Genomic DNA, 14949 nt, shown 5'->3' on the forward strand with positions numbered 1-14949 from the left:
TCAACAAAATGTTTTGATTAATCAAAGGTTATGATATGAATTCATTTACTTTTACTGTTATGGAAAATATTCCTCAGATGCATTTTACTTTCCTTAAACTGTTAAAAACATACCACAATATCCAGTTAAGTCATATTTGATGATTCAGCATCATGTAGTGATGCTACCTGCCGCCTATACAACTTCAGAAGCTATTAGATTATATTTAAATCTAAATGTCAGTTATGGTTGTCTTTTTATTATACATAAGGATGGTGAAGATGTTTTCTAGATCTTAGGCTTAACCTAGTTGAGAGTCTTAGTTAATTAGATTCAATGTATTTGGACTTTAAGAACAACAACAGAACCTGAACCAGGAAGGACTTTAATATTATACAGAGGTGGAATAATAATCAAAGAAAACTGGCCACAGGAAAGAAAAAACATTGAAAAAGAGGGCTTGAGAGACAATAGGCAAGAAACACACTTTACTGTTTAAGATTTTAATATATAAGAAAGCCTCGGTCCTGTTATTTGATACCCCTTATTCTGGAAAAGTCTGGGGGAAGTGAGAATGGAAGATGGAATTTGGAATTTAAGTGAGAACCCAGTAGTGGGAGATGGTCAGGTTATAAGTCTCTCAATCTGATAGAGGACCAATCATTGAGTTGTTCTCTTTCAGGAAGATTTCAGGAAATTGTCAGACAGTTCCTGAAACTCTAAGCACCTGATTCACTGAAGAGTAATCTTCAGAAAGAAACAGAGGAAGCTTCAATCATATAACTGTCATTCTTTTTGTCATATGACTCTGTAAATACTGGTTACAACCAGTTAGAGCAGATGTTGACACCTGTCATAGACAAAGTTCACAAAGGTCTCAATTCTAATGTTTCCAGGGCCAAGGCCCTCACCGAATGAAGCAGAGGCAACCTTTCGACACACATTGAATGAGTGGTAGGGACTGCTAGGCTGGAGAGAGCAAGCTCTGACTACCAATAAAACTCACAATTCAGCCCAGGCTGATTGAACCCATTTTATTTTTTTCTGATATTTCAGTTACAGTTTATATTCAATATTATTTTATGTTAGTCTCATGTCTACAGCAAAGTGGTTAGACAATCACATACAAAATGATCCCCTGATAGTTCAAGTACCCAATTAGCACCGTGCATACTTGTCAAAATATTATTGACGGTATTCCCCAAGCTGTACTTTACATCCCTATCATTGTTTTGTAACTACCAATTCATACTTCTTAATTCCTTCACTTTTTTTCCACCCCCCCCCCACACCCCCCCCCCCACACACACACACACCTCTCACCTCTGACAACTATCAGTCTGTTCTCTGTATCTATGAGTATATTTCTATTTTTTTTTGTTGGGTTACTTTGTTCTTTAGATTCCACATATAAGTGAAATCACATGGTATTTGTTTTTCTCTCTCTGACTTATTTCATTTAGCATAATACCCTTTAGGTTCATCCATACTGTCACAAGTGGTAAGGTTTTATTCTTTTGACAGCTGAGTAATATTTCATTCTATGTATGTACCACAACTTTTTTATCCACTCATCTATTGATGGCACTTGAGTTGCTCCCATATCTTGGTTACTGTAAATAATGCTGCCATGAACATAGGGGTGCATATATCCTTTCGAATTAGTGTTTTGGACTTCTTCAGATATAAACCCAGAAGTGGAATGGTCTCTCCTCCTGGCTTCCAGATGGCCACCTTCTTGCTGTGTCTCATGTAGCTTTTCCTCCACACATGTACATGGAGAGCTATTTTACAAGGCCTCTTCTTATAAAGCCTCAAATCCTATTGGATTAGGACTCATCCTTTATGACTTCATTTAACCATTACTACCTTCAAAAAGCTGTACCACGCCGTAACCAGTTTGGCTCAGTGGATAGAGCGTCGGTCTGCGGACTGAAGGGTCCCAGGTTCCATTCCGGCCAAGGGCATGTACCTTGGTTGCGGGCACATCCCCAATGGGGGGCGTGCAGGAGGCAGCTGATCGATGTTTCCCTCTCATTGATGTTTCTAACTCTCTATCCCTCTCACTTCCTCTCTGTAAAAAATCAATTTAAAAAAAAAAAAAAGCTGTACCACCAAACACAGTCACATTGGAGGGTTAGGTCTTTGACATATGAATTTGGGAGGACACAGTTCAATCCATAGCCAAGGGCATGGCAAAACTTGTTATAAGGGTTCTCCCCCTTATAATTCAGGAGAAATAGAGTAAAAATTAGTGTCGGATATGTTTTGACATTGCTTTAGTATCTTGAAACACTAAAAGTGTATTTAGACTTTCCCCATATCCCTAAAAGGCCATGGGAATAGATGAGACAGGACTGGACAAGAGGACAGAACTGTGACCCACTTGGATCAGCAACCTGAGCAAATCGATAGCTGAGACCAGAGATCACCATGTGCCTCTCAGAGGATGCCAGTGTGGAAGGATGATGACTAGATGACCTTCCTGGTGGCCCCAGAACTTAGTTCCAACTCCAGGACTGGGGTTCTGAAGCCCTAAAATTAACTCAAGGACTTTGTCTTAACTCAAGATTCTTTAAGTTTACAAGTGGAACCGGACTTGATTGAGCTTACTCAGATTTAACTAAGATAAAGTGGAATGGGAGTCTATAAGAGAAATTATAAGAGATACAGAAAAATGAAAATCATTGTGTTTCCTGCACATATTGGTAAAATAATCCACATATGTATGTGCTAAGGAGGAATAAAGTGGTTTTGTGGCTTATCCCAGAGAACTGGTGGTGTGCTTACCATGTTTTGTGATCTTCAGAGCTAAGTCTAACCTCTTCGACTGCAGTTAGCTCCTTCTTTAGGTTCCTAGCCGCTTGTTTTCTCAGTCTCCTGCATTTCATTTGAAGCCAGATAGCTCTGAATTCAAATTCTATCTCTGCCACTCACTGGTCTGGAACTTTGGACAGGTTATCTAATCCCTCAGGTTCCTGGTTTCTTTGACTATAGTATAGGGATAACTGAGTACCTATCTCATAGAGTTGTTTGTGTTCATGAGTTAATGAATATAAACCCTTTTACAGGCATAGCATATAATACCTAAAATTGATCATTCCCTCTGCTAATCTGTATATTATACACTAAGAAGAAAACTGCAAGTTTCACTAAATTACAATTTACATTTTATCAAACTAAGACATTTTTAAAAATGCAAAGTATTGAAAAAGTGAATTCTATTATAGTTGATATTGTATTTAGATTGTAGGTGGACTCAGAAAAACTGGAAAAAACTACTACAAACAATTAGAAAATTCAATAAAGTGAGTTGTCAAGGTATAAAACTATATAGAATCGATATTTAAAAAATCAATAGTTTTCATATTTTAAATATAAAAATAATATAAACTATATTAAATATAAACTCTCACTCTATTAATCTATGAGTTTGATCCTAATAAGAATACCATTTTTTATTTTTTTATTTTTTATTTTATTTTATTTTATTTTTTTTTGTATTATCTATGGTATTTTTTTTTTTTTATTGCTTAAAGTATTACAAAGGGTATTACATATGTGTCCATTTTATCCCCCCGCCCTAGACAGTCCCCTAGCCTCCCCTATCCCCCAATGTCTTATGTCCACTGGTTATGCTTCTATGCATGCATACAAGTCCTTTAGTAGATCTCTTACCCCCCTACCTCCTGCCCCGCAACCCTCCCCGGCCTTCCTGCTGCAGTTTGACAATCTGTTCGAGGCAGCTCTGCCTCTGTATCTATTATTGTTCAAAAGTTTATAATGGTCTCTATTATCCATGAATGAGTGAGATCATGTGAAGAATACCATTTTTTAAATATGGGAACTAAGTGAAGTGATTCTAAAGTTCATGTAAAAATATGAATACGTTTTCATAGTCAAATATGAAAAAGTATGAATAGTCATATTTTGAAAATAAAACGTGGTAGATATGTTTTCTACCAGAAACACAACTTACTTAAAAGTTACAGTAAGTAAAATGTTGTGGTGTTGGTATATGGACAGAAGATCAATAAAGTTGATAGAAATTCTGGAAATAGATTATAGTAGATATGGAAATTTAAAGTAGATATGGTGTTCCATCTCAGTTTAAAAAGTTGAGGCCCTTAGTAATGGCTATTATTATAGTTATTTTTATGTACAGTACAGATAATTTATTTGTAAGCATGGGGGACAACCGGCCATATTTTAGTTAGCATCATTTCCCTCTGGTCTCCTGTGGTTTCTTCCATTTCAGGTGAACCATCAATATGGTAGTTGTGTTTTAGGCTAAGGGAAGATTCAGCATTGACTTTTTAAGTTTCCACAGGACTGAGAGGTCCGATATAACAAAAATTATATTTGAAGAATAAAATATAACTATAAAATATGTAGCTGGAAAATGATGACTTTCTATTTATAAAGCAATATTATGATTTTTAGCCACATAAAATTTTATGGGAAGTAAATTAGATGATAACTATAAGCATCCTGTCGGAGAAAAACTACTGTGATAACTTTGCGGAGGTCATAAATACTGCTATTTTATATAGTATTTCTATAATTTGCATATTCAAAAAATGTATAAATTAAAAAGAAGTGACACAACACATTTTATATCTTGAAAAGAATATAAGTTTAAACCCAACTTGGACTAAAGCTAGACTAAAGAATTGTACCTAATAGTGTACCAAATTGAGGAGTTATTTTAATGCATGTATTTTTCTCAGAAGTTATTGTGGGTTAAGTGGAGTCTAGATACAAATTCACTTCTTTAGACAGTCTAGTGCAGATTTACTTTATATTTCTTAGATAAAAAGTTGATTGTAATTGATATAGCATATGTATGCAAATAAAAGTTCATGCTTATTTTTATTGTTAACCAGAGAGTCCTCAGGAACTTGAGCAGATGGGAAGTTTTAAGAAACAATAAAAATCATTAGGAAATAACAAGCCAGAATCATCTGGAAATAATGGTACTTCAACAGGCAAATTTTAAGTCAATAATTTCAGCCTCAGTGTCTACCCAATGAAATACAGTGAACAACTAGTGCTTTGTATTGACAAATTACTTTTTTAAAATTCTTTCTGATATATCAATACACTGATACTATGAATCATGATCCAGGCAATTGTAATGCCAGGCAGTTGATCAATGCTGACCGGCACTCTGTATGCCAGAAAAAACAAAATCAAAAGTCTCCTACATCTTTAAAAAAAATTAATTGAAGCATTAGTGAGATGTATAAGTTCCATAGAAAATAACTGAATTCAGTTTGCAAAAAAAAAAAAAAAACTGGATAAAGAATGAAAATTTCCAACAACTGATTAGGAGTTTTTGTTTCCCAAATTCCACACTAGTTGAGTCAAGCTTTTAATTGAGCTGATGGGTTGTTTCAGCATCATGGACAAAATTAGGTATTCAAAGTAATAAGTGAGATTATTCTTCTGAAATGAAAATGTTTGGGAATGCTGCTCTAAATTGGCAGCCATTTGTTATCACAATAAATACCAGGCAAATGTTTTTGCACAAATTCAAACACCAAGAAAGAGTTAAGATGGGAAACGGCTGGAAAAATGTGTTGTCTCTTACCACCATAGAGAATAACTCCATTACTCTGATATTTCCAGGATGGAAGAAGGTACTCAGATTAGCATTACAAATCCTGGACTCCAGGGAAGGACTTGGAATTGGGGAGGTGGTGTTTTCAGTGTTTGGAGGTTGCTCCTTTCTGGCTCCTTGACTGAGTGAACACTCTCTTCCAAGAATGCTTGTGTTTGGAAAGTACTTCATGCTTGTGGTGGTGAAAAGTTTGAACAGAAAAGATTAATCAAAGTTTGGGTCTTTCATGCTCAATGCATAACATATTCAGCTCTTGAATGTGAATTCTTAGCCAAGAAACTATTCAAATAATGTTCAGGGGCTGAAATGTGAGCTTTAACTGCAAACAAACTAGAGGTCAATTTTACTTAATCTTCACTTATTCCTCTGAAGTTCAGAAATGCTATGCCTTAATGATTTTCTTACTTTTTTTTTTTGCACAGCTCCTAATATCCTATGAGTTTACTGAAAATTACTTTTATTTATTTTATTTTTTAAATGCTTAAGGAAGTACAAGTCTGATCTGAAATATAAAGGAAATTGGTGAACTGGCTGCTCCACATCCATTGTGCTGTTAGAAGATGGTTAGAATGCTGTGGTCTTCCTAGTCTTTGTCATTTGTTACAATGTCACCAAATCTTTGTATTCTAACTATCGAAGTGTTCTTACTGTGCCCACTTGTCTACACCCACTGTCTGTCCCTCCAGTACTTTCTGATTTGCTCAGCTTTCCAGTGCTCACAGATTTGCCTGACTTCTGGAATTTTTAACAGTTGAGAAATTCTGGCTTATACTACTCCCAAGGAAGGAGGCATAATTGTGTGAAGAACTACTGCCCAGACTTACTCCACCATTACCAAACCCACAGGGAGATCCTGGAAGAACATTCTCCTGCCCCAAGTAAGGAATGCAAGTACCGTGGTTCCAGCATATCCTATGCTTTTCTCCTCCTTGCTTGTCTATTCCAGACCACCATAATGCATCCACTTCACACAGTTATGGAACATAACCATTTTTGCTGCAAAAAAAAAAAAAATGTCTTCTGAGATTAAAGCACATTGAATTGGCAACATCAGTGATCACCCACATATTGAGAAACTTCCCTCTCACCGTATGCTGAACAAGATCTTTTCTTAGACGTCTTCAGGAAACATGTCCTTTTTTATCTCCTCTTTTCCTGATCAATCTGAATAAGGAGCAATTGTGAGAAGACTTGATTTTAAGAGCCACTTGTTCATGTCATGATGTCCTAGATGCTTGTAGGATGATAGGAGCCTGGACACTCTGGATCCAGCACTCTATGATTGTCTTAGAAGAACCTCACCAACAGTGGGTTTAGGACTTGGCCTTGTGACCTGTTATCACAATAATACTTTCCAGGTGCATAATATTACATTGGAGTACACATTTCAGATAATAAAAGCTAAAAAGTTTGAGAGAAGAGCCTCCATTTGGTTGTATGCCATTCATAGAAAAGAAAATTATGTATACTTTTAAAATATTTATTTAGCTCATTGAGTAAATAGTAATTGAGTGAGTGTCCATACTTGACCAGCTCATTGAGATGTTTAATGGGTTTCTCAAACTAATGTGTCCAAAACAGAACTCTTGGTTACTTCCTGTAAATCTATACCTCTCAGTTGTGCCTATCTCAATTAATGGTACGTCTATCTAATTACTCAAAAGACCATCAATCACCCTTAATTCTTATCTTCCTCTCAACTTTCCAAATGTAACCACCAGTAAGTTGTATTGATTCTGCTTTTAATTACATCTGGAATTTGTCCATTTTTCTCCAGAACCATTGCCACTGCCCTTGTCCAAGATAAAATCTTATCCAAGCTACCATCACATTGCTTGTCTGGGGTACTACGATAACTTTCTTTAGACATCTTGTTTCCACTCTTGTCCTCTCTGTCGCCAAGTACAGTCTGTACATTTTAAGTCATGTAATCAGATCCTTCAGAATAAAATCCAACTCCTTACCACGGTATGGCAAATTGGGCTAAGTCAACGTGCTGTTTTCCAATTGTCATCTCTTATTGGAAGATATTGATAATTCATGAAAAATGATATGTCATGATGAAAACAAGTCTCCCTGAATTTTGTCACACATACAGTTATGAGTTAAGCAGTACTTTTAGACTTGATGAAGCCTGTCCTTTAGACATGCTGACAAGCTCCCAGCATGAAAGGTTCAATCTGGCAGGTGCAGCAACAGTCTAGCTTCAGGATCAGCTGATTTTCTGGTTAAATCAGGTGATAGAATTCACTGCTAACTTGGGGGGACAAAGAATCAAATGGAGGCCTGGGTCTAGAGCAGTGGTCGGCAAACTCATTAGTCAACAGAGCCAAATATCAACAGTACAACAATTGAAATTTTTTTTGAGAGCCAAATTTTTTAAACTTAAACTATATAGGTAGGTACATTGTTATTAATTAATTAGGGTACTCCTAAGCTGGGCTTTGCTAAAAACGCCCTCAATCTGATTGAGGTACGTTCGCTGAGGTTGACCCCTTCCAACTCTCCCATCCACACTTGTCTTGTATACTTGTTTCATCTGTCTCCTTTCCGAAAACCGACTTCTGTGCATGGGCCACGAAGTTTCAATCGCACTGTACGTGCGCACCCGCACGTGGTATTTTTTTTTTTTTTTTGACAGTGCTTTCTGCTTTATTCAACCTTCCTGGTGGGGACGACTAAAGGACACCAGGGGAGGAGAAAGGGACACTCAGGGAGAGAACCACACCCCAGGGACCCATCTTCACAGAAAGGGCTCAATGTTGATTTCCAGGGTGGAGCAGGGCATGTTCAGCTCAAATTTGGTGATAACATCAGGATGAAGGACATCCAGCTTGCCAACGCTCTGACCTCTGGCAAAGACCTCAGCACATCGCCCAGGGAAGAAAGCAGGGCCTTCTGATGCTTTGATCACATATCCCCTCTTCTTTTCACCGGGAGGCACATCAAGCAGCTGCATAATTCTGTCCAATAGCCCGTGGATTATCTCAAACCCAGGATTCTTGTTATAATAAACAGCACAAAGGTGCCTGTAGTTTCTTGCACCTACATCTCTGCTGGAATCTTTTATTACAATATCAGAGATTTCAAACAGTTTTAGAGGAAGAGGCATCTTCCGATTCACTGCTATGGTCTTTAGGCCAGGAAGAAGGGTAGTGCGCGCCACCTGAAATTCCGCTGTTTTAGGATTACTTATATGGACTGTATTAGTTGCAGAGATATCCAAACCAAGTTTATCAGCAATATCTTCCTGGGAGCACAGAGCAAACGTAAGTGCTTCGGTGAAGCCAGCAGCTGCCATGTCATATCTTAGAAGTTCCGTGAGCTTATTAAGGGGAAATTGATTAGCTATGGTGTATGTTTTCGGGAGAGCCATCTGAATGTTGTTATAGCCATAGGCAATAGCTGCATCTTCTACAATATCACATGCATGGATAACGTCAGCTCTGGTCGGAGGGATTTCAATCTCAATCTGATTCCCATCGCCAGTGACTTCTGACTTTAAGTACATCCTAGTCAAAAGCTTAGCAATATTTTCTGGTGTTTCTCTGATTCCAACTTTTTTGTTAATTAGGTCAGCTCTCACCATCTCCTTTCGGTAAGCCAGTTCTGGAAAAGTAGATGATTTTCCATTAGGAAAAACTACCTCAGCTGCTTCAACCGTAAATTGATTCTCACAATATTCACTGAACATGGTGACAATAATATCAAGAACTATTTTTGCCTTAGTAAAGTCAGTTCCTGTGCATTCAATAAATACATTTCTAGTATTTACTGTTATTTTGGTATGGTTTCCATTGATTATTGGAGGCATTGATAGGACAACACCATTGCTATCATAGATAATTGGGTACAGGGGCTTATTTTCAATAATATGTAAGTAATGTTTAAGATGGTTGTCAGTCTTGTATATACTCATCAGTTCACAGGCTGTATACTCCTTTGTCTTATTTAGAGGTTTGAATTTGATATCTGAAGGTCGCTTCGCAGTGTAAGTAAATGGCCTGACAAAGTGTCCAAATCATGGGTACCAATAGCAACCAATGCTCTTTTCCTGCAAATGTTCTGATGCAACTTCTCTTGAAGTTCAATGAAGCTGTCATAGCGATCTTTAGTAAACTTTATATTTCGGAGAACTGCTGCTACAGCGTAAGAGCGTATTTTAGCTGTCTCTTCTGTGATGATCAATTTCTGGATTTCTCCATTAGGCATTACCCGTTTATATACTGGAGCCTTTATCCTTTCTTTAAAGACTTGAAGTCCTCGGACCAATCCCTCCAGACATAGGAGATCATATCTATTGGCTGGGACGTCAATTTTGTAAAGAATAACTTCAGATGCCCCCTCTGCCTTTTCATTACCTTGTTCCTTACTTATAATTTCTTTCTCAGAAGTAATTTCATCAAGTTCCAGACCAAATTCAAAGCATAATTCATCAAATTCTTCGTCAGTGTAGGTCCGGCCGAGGGCTTGAAAGAGCAAATCGCGCTTCACGCTGACAGTCGGCATGGTGAGTAAGGTCCACTGTCCCGCACGTGGTATTTTGTGGAAGAGCCACACTCAAGGGGCCAAAGAGCCGCATGTGGCTGCTGACCACTGGTCTAGAGCAATACTTCTAAGGACATCAGGCTGCTGGGCTTACCAGGTTATTATATCTAATTTTTATAGGAATGGAGGTGCCATATGTTTTTAATCACTGATTTCACCAATAAAAATCTGATTTTTAACATTCCTTATGCTAATTAGAAAAACTTCTAGTCCTTGTATTTTGTCAGAGCTACTTCTGGATTATATACTCCTGATAAGGATACTTCAAATGTTAGTGAAGTACCCCTGCCAGTCATTCGAATGGACCTTGCATCTCTCTTCCTTTGCTCTTCATGCTCTGGTCACACAGGCCTTCTTTCCGTATTCCCACTACAGGGTCTTTGGACTTGCTCCCCCTTCCTCTGTTCTTTGCATGGTTGGTTTCTTTGATTCTTTGTATTCAAGTGTCACTGTTTAGAAAGAGCCTTTAAGGACACTTCCTTTGAAAACGTTCTTGCTCCCATTTCTAAGGGCTCCTATCACTAGAATGTAAACTCCAACAGGATAGGGACCTTGTCAGTCTTGTTCACACCTTATCCCCAGTGCCTAATACAATGCCTGCTCCTTGGGGGCCAGCCAAATAGGAATGCGTGAATAAAATACAGCAATCTTCAGGGAAATGTAAATTGAAACCACAATCTCACCTCCCACCTGTTAGATTGGCTATAGTCAAAAAGACAAGAAATAATAACTGTTGGCGGGAATGTGGAGAAAAGGGAACACTGGTGCACTGTTGGTGGGAATGTAAATTGGTTTAGCCTCTATGGAAAACAGTATGGAGGTTCCTCAAAAAATTAAAAATAGAACTACCAAATGACTCAGTAACCCCATTTTTTTGGAATATGTCCAAAGGAAATGATATCAAGATATCAAAGAGATATCTGTTGCAGCATTATTCATTATAGCCAAGGTATGGAAACAATCTAAGTGTCCATCAATGGATAAAGATGTGGTATATGTATACAATGGAATATTATTCAGCCATGAGAAAGAAGGAAAGTTGCCATTTGCAACAGCATGGATGGACCTTGAGGGCATTATGTTAAGTGAGAAAAACCAGACAGAGAAAGACAAATACTGCATGGTATCACTTACATGAGAAATCTCAAAAAACACAAAGTCAAACTCAGAGAAACAGAAATTAGAAAAGTAGTTGTTGCCAGGAGTCGGGGAATAGAGAGAAAATAATAAAATACAAACTTTTAGCCATAAGATGAATAAGGCCTGAGGATCTAATGCGAACCATGGTGACTACAGTTGATAACACTGTATTGGATAATTGAAATGTATTAAGGGAGTAGAACTTAAGGTGAGATGATGTGTTACTTAACTAGATGGGGGCAGGGGTTCTTTCTCAATGTATATCAAGTCACTACAGTGTATACTTTAAGTACTTTTTGACAATGTTATTTATCAATTATACCTCAATAAGGCTGAAATTAAAAAAAAAAAAGAGTGACTAGAAGATACCTTCTGAAGACAGAAAGACACAGAGGTGTGGTCTCTGCCCTTCTAATAGTTGGGACATTTCTAGTTACCGTGACTCTAAGGAGGATTCTATCACCCGTTTAAACATCTTCTCTAGGTTCCAAGAAGCTCCTAATAAGTAATGTCAGTTATCTAAGGAGTCTTAACTAATTATGCTAAGCGCAGCTATTTTAAGAGGGTCTTAATAGAAGGGCCTTGTTAATTTTGAATGTAACTATTTAGTGATATTAAGCAGGAAACAAAAATACACATCTGTGACTGACATGGCATTTGTTTTAAAGAATTTTCAAAGGTGATAAAACATTTCCTCTTGCTATTATCACTTGTCTTTAAATATTGATTTGATATGGTTTTGAACATAACCAGTGCCTTCCTGGGACGCTAACTCAAGCTTGAAGCATCAGAAACAGCTCGCATGCAATATGGCACTGATAATCAATCCTGACCCCCAACCCCAAACCATTCTCTCTCTTTTTTTTAGTTGTTTACAGTATTACACATGTCTCCTTTTCCCCGCTGATTGATGCCACTCCCGCCCCCTCAGGACCAGCCCCCACCGCCCCAGTGTCCGTGTCCATTGGTTCCTTCTCTTTTTTAACATGGGTTTTTAGTCAGTGTCAAAATTAGGCCACAAATTTGTATTACTGTAAAGTGTCAACCATCATCAAAATGAATAAACTGTGCACAAATATATTAATTAATGATTGTGGGCCCACAATGTGTCAGTCTGTGGCCTTGACTTGCTAACTGTGCTAACTAATGATACTAACAATCAATGCTAATTATGCTTAGTAACTATGCTAGCAAACACAACTGACTACACTAGCTAGGGTAACATACTAACTATGCTAATAAACAATACTAATAAATAATGCTAACTATACTAACTATACCAATACTAATTATACAAACTGTACTAACAATGCTAACTAATAATACTAATAAACAATGCTAACTATACTAACTATACCAATACTAACTATACAAACTGTACTAACAATGCTAACTAATAATACTAATAAACAATGCTAACTATACTAACTATACCAATACTAACTATACAAACTGTACTAACAATGCTAACTAATAATACTAATAAACAATGCTAACTATACTAACTATACCAATACTAACAGTGCTAACTGAAAAATATTAAGAGCATAGAAAATATTTAAAAATGAGAACAGAACAAATAAAAGAAAAATTGAGAAAAAGAAATTTTTAAATGTGAGAAAAAAAGAGAAAAATGAGAAGAGAGAACAATAAGAAAAACAGGAAACAGTAAAAGAAACACACAAGAAGAAAATTAAAAAGAGTAAAGAAATAAGAAAAAAAATAAAATGGGGGGAGGGGGAGCGGTGGAGGAAGACAAGCTAATGAGTCCAAATCCAACAGGTCACCACAAGTCAGCTTCCTGAGCTATAAAGGACAACAGCCTCCCCCAGCCGGGCCGTACACAGGAGTTATTTGTAATGGCACCTTACGCGGTCCAAGCAAGAAATGTACCAGTCTCGGCTGGGGTCGAACCACAATGGTTTTTGGTCTTAAGACCTCTTACTCTAAAAAATAGAAGGACCCCCATAGAGCTTTTTGTTTATGTGGAATATGAAAGATTGATATTTACTTTGTTATAAATAAATAAATAAATAAATAAATAAATAAATAAATAAATAAAACACACTTTTAGGAAAGAAATTTAGGTTAAAAATAAGGTTAAAAAAAATTTTTTAAAGACACAGTACTCTTCAGCTAAAGGGCACTTACCATTCTGTAGCCCACAATGTATGTTTTCATTAGATAACACATAAATTAACCAGCACAGTGCTTGAACCGTGAATCCCTTCCTGTTGGCTGAATCATAGATGAGGAGTGGGCTCCCTATTAAAATTCCAGCATGTGCTGAATACAACTGTGTAGGAGTGAGGCCCATTTCACATTTTCTGCATATCTTTTTTTTTATTATTATTATCTCATTCTTTGTCCTCAACTTCAGCCTTCTCCCCAGTGCATTTGCCTCAGTATAGAGCATAATTCCTGTTCATTTGCTTTGCTTCTTAAGAGCTGCCTTCCCTTCCAGTCCTGGGCAGCTCCACCCCTTTTCACAGACCAAAGTAAATCTGCACAACAATGAACCATATAAGGGAGGAATGACATCATCAGTTATTGGTCCCAAGCTGTCTTGCACAACATTCACCTTTCATTGTTGTGATGACAGGGCTGGAATGTGACGGTTAGTTCCCTGTGGAGTAGGGGGCTGAGCAGGGCCTGCTGCTGTTGAACAGACTTCAGTACCCCCCTTACAAAAAACAAAAACAAAAACAAAGCTACCATGCTTCCTAGTCATAAGGTAAGGAAGTCAAGATCTGCTTTGATTTAAGCAACTGTTGGTTTCTCTAGTCCATGCGCATTTCATTTGTTAATAGGCTTACTTGGCAGTCAACTCATTTCTAAGTGTTGCTGCAAAGAGCATCGTGGAATCTGGTTTGGACATTTGCAGAGCCTTGACTAATCTGACAGGGGCTGTGAGAACTCGACAGTCTCTCAGTTTTCGGCTATAGGTTTTACTGAGTGGCTGGTGACAGCCCTTGAAAGTGATCAGCTTGTTCTGACTTTACTTGACAACTCAGAATCCTTGCTTGGAACTGACCAAGATGCACCCTGTGGTGGGAGGCATGCTCCTGTTCTTCTCTAGAAGTGAAAAGTAATTAATTCTACAGAAACTTGGGTAGTTTGTATAAATAAGAACGGGAAAAGTTCTTATCTTGCTGCTGTCCGTTCTACTAATGTGTTTGGAAGGCTTTTAACAAAGCAGCCTTCCGTGGACTGTAAATGTATCTTCCACTTTATCATTACGTGATGATCAACAAGGAATGTGAAGTGAAAAATACTATTGTTAAGGTTTTCTTTGTTGTTGTGTGGATTTGCTGCAGATCTCTTTGCATATGTGGAGAAGGCTTGTAAAAGTTGGCGATGAATTAGAATGCATAGAGATCCAGAGAAAGCCGCATTTGTTCTGAAACAGTGTGGCAGTGATGAAGAAGAAAGCAGAGAGTAGGTTTGATTTCAAAGTGAGAATGGGATTTGAGTTTGGACTCCAACAATCGTGCAAAAAGTTCAACTTTAGTAATTTTTCAAAATGCCATAAAAACATGGTCTGATTTCAGCAGGGTGTATCAAAAACAAATAGCTGGAGGATCGTTTCTTTCACAAAGGAACTTCACTTGGCCAGCACCAAATTTTTAGAGCGTGATTTTAGATTCACATGACCTGTT

The 14949-nt window shown here is 37.5% G+C and overlaps 2 protein-coding genes across 3 annotated transcripts in view; one reads left to right on the forward strand and one right to left on the reverse strand.

Annotated features, from left to right (window-relative positions):
- FILIP1 (filamin A interacting protein 1) overlaps nt 1–14949 on the forward strand; it is a 175780-nt gene that overhangs the window by 128982 nt on the left and 31849 nt on the right. The window lies entirely within an intron of this gene.
- Nucleotides 8223–10113, reverse strand: LOC118660142 (phenylalanine--tRNA ligase beta subunit-like). Its single transcript, XM_036317246.1, is given in 2 exon segments — nt 8223–9607; nt 9610–10113. Coding segments are annotated over 2 exon segments (1764 nt in total). The 5' UTR covers nt 10112–10113; the 3' UTR covers nt 8223–8345.

This window comes from Myotis myotis, unplaced genomic scaffold (assembly GCF_014108235.1).
Source record: "Myotis myotis isolate mMyoMyo1 unplaced genomic scaffold, mMyoMyo1.p scaffold_m19_p_7, whole genome shotgun sequence".
In the NCBI taxonomy this organism is placed as follows: Eukaryota; Metazoa; Chordata; class Mammalia; order Chiroptera; family Vespertilionidae; genus Myotis; species Myotis myotis.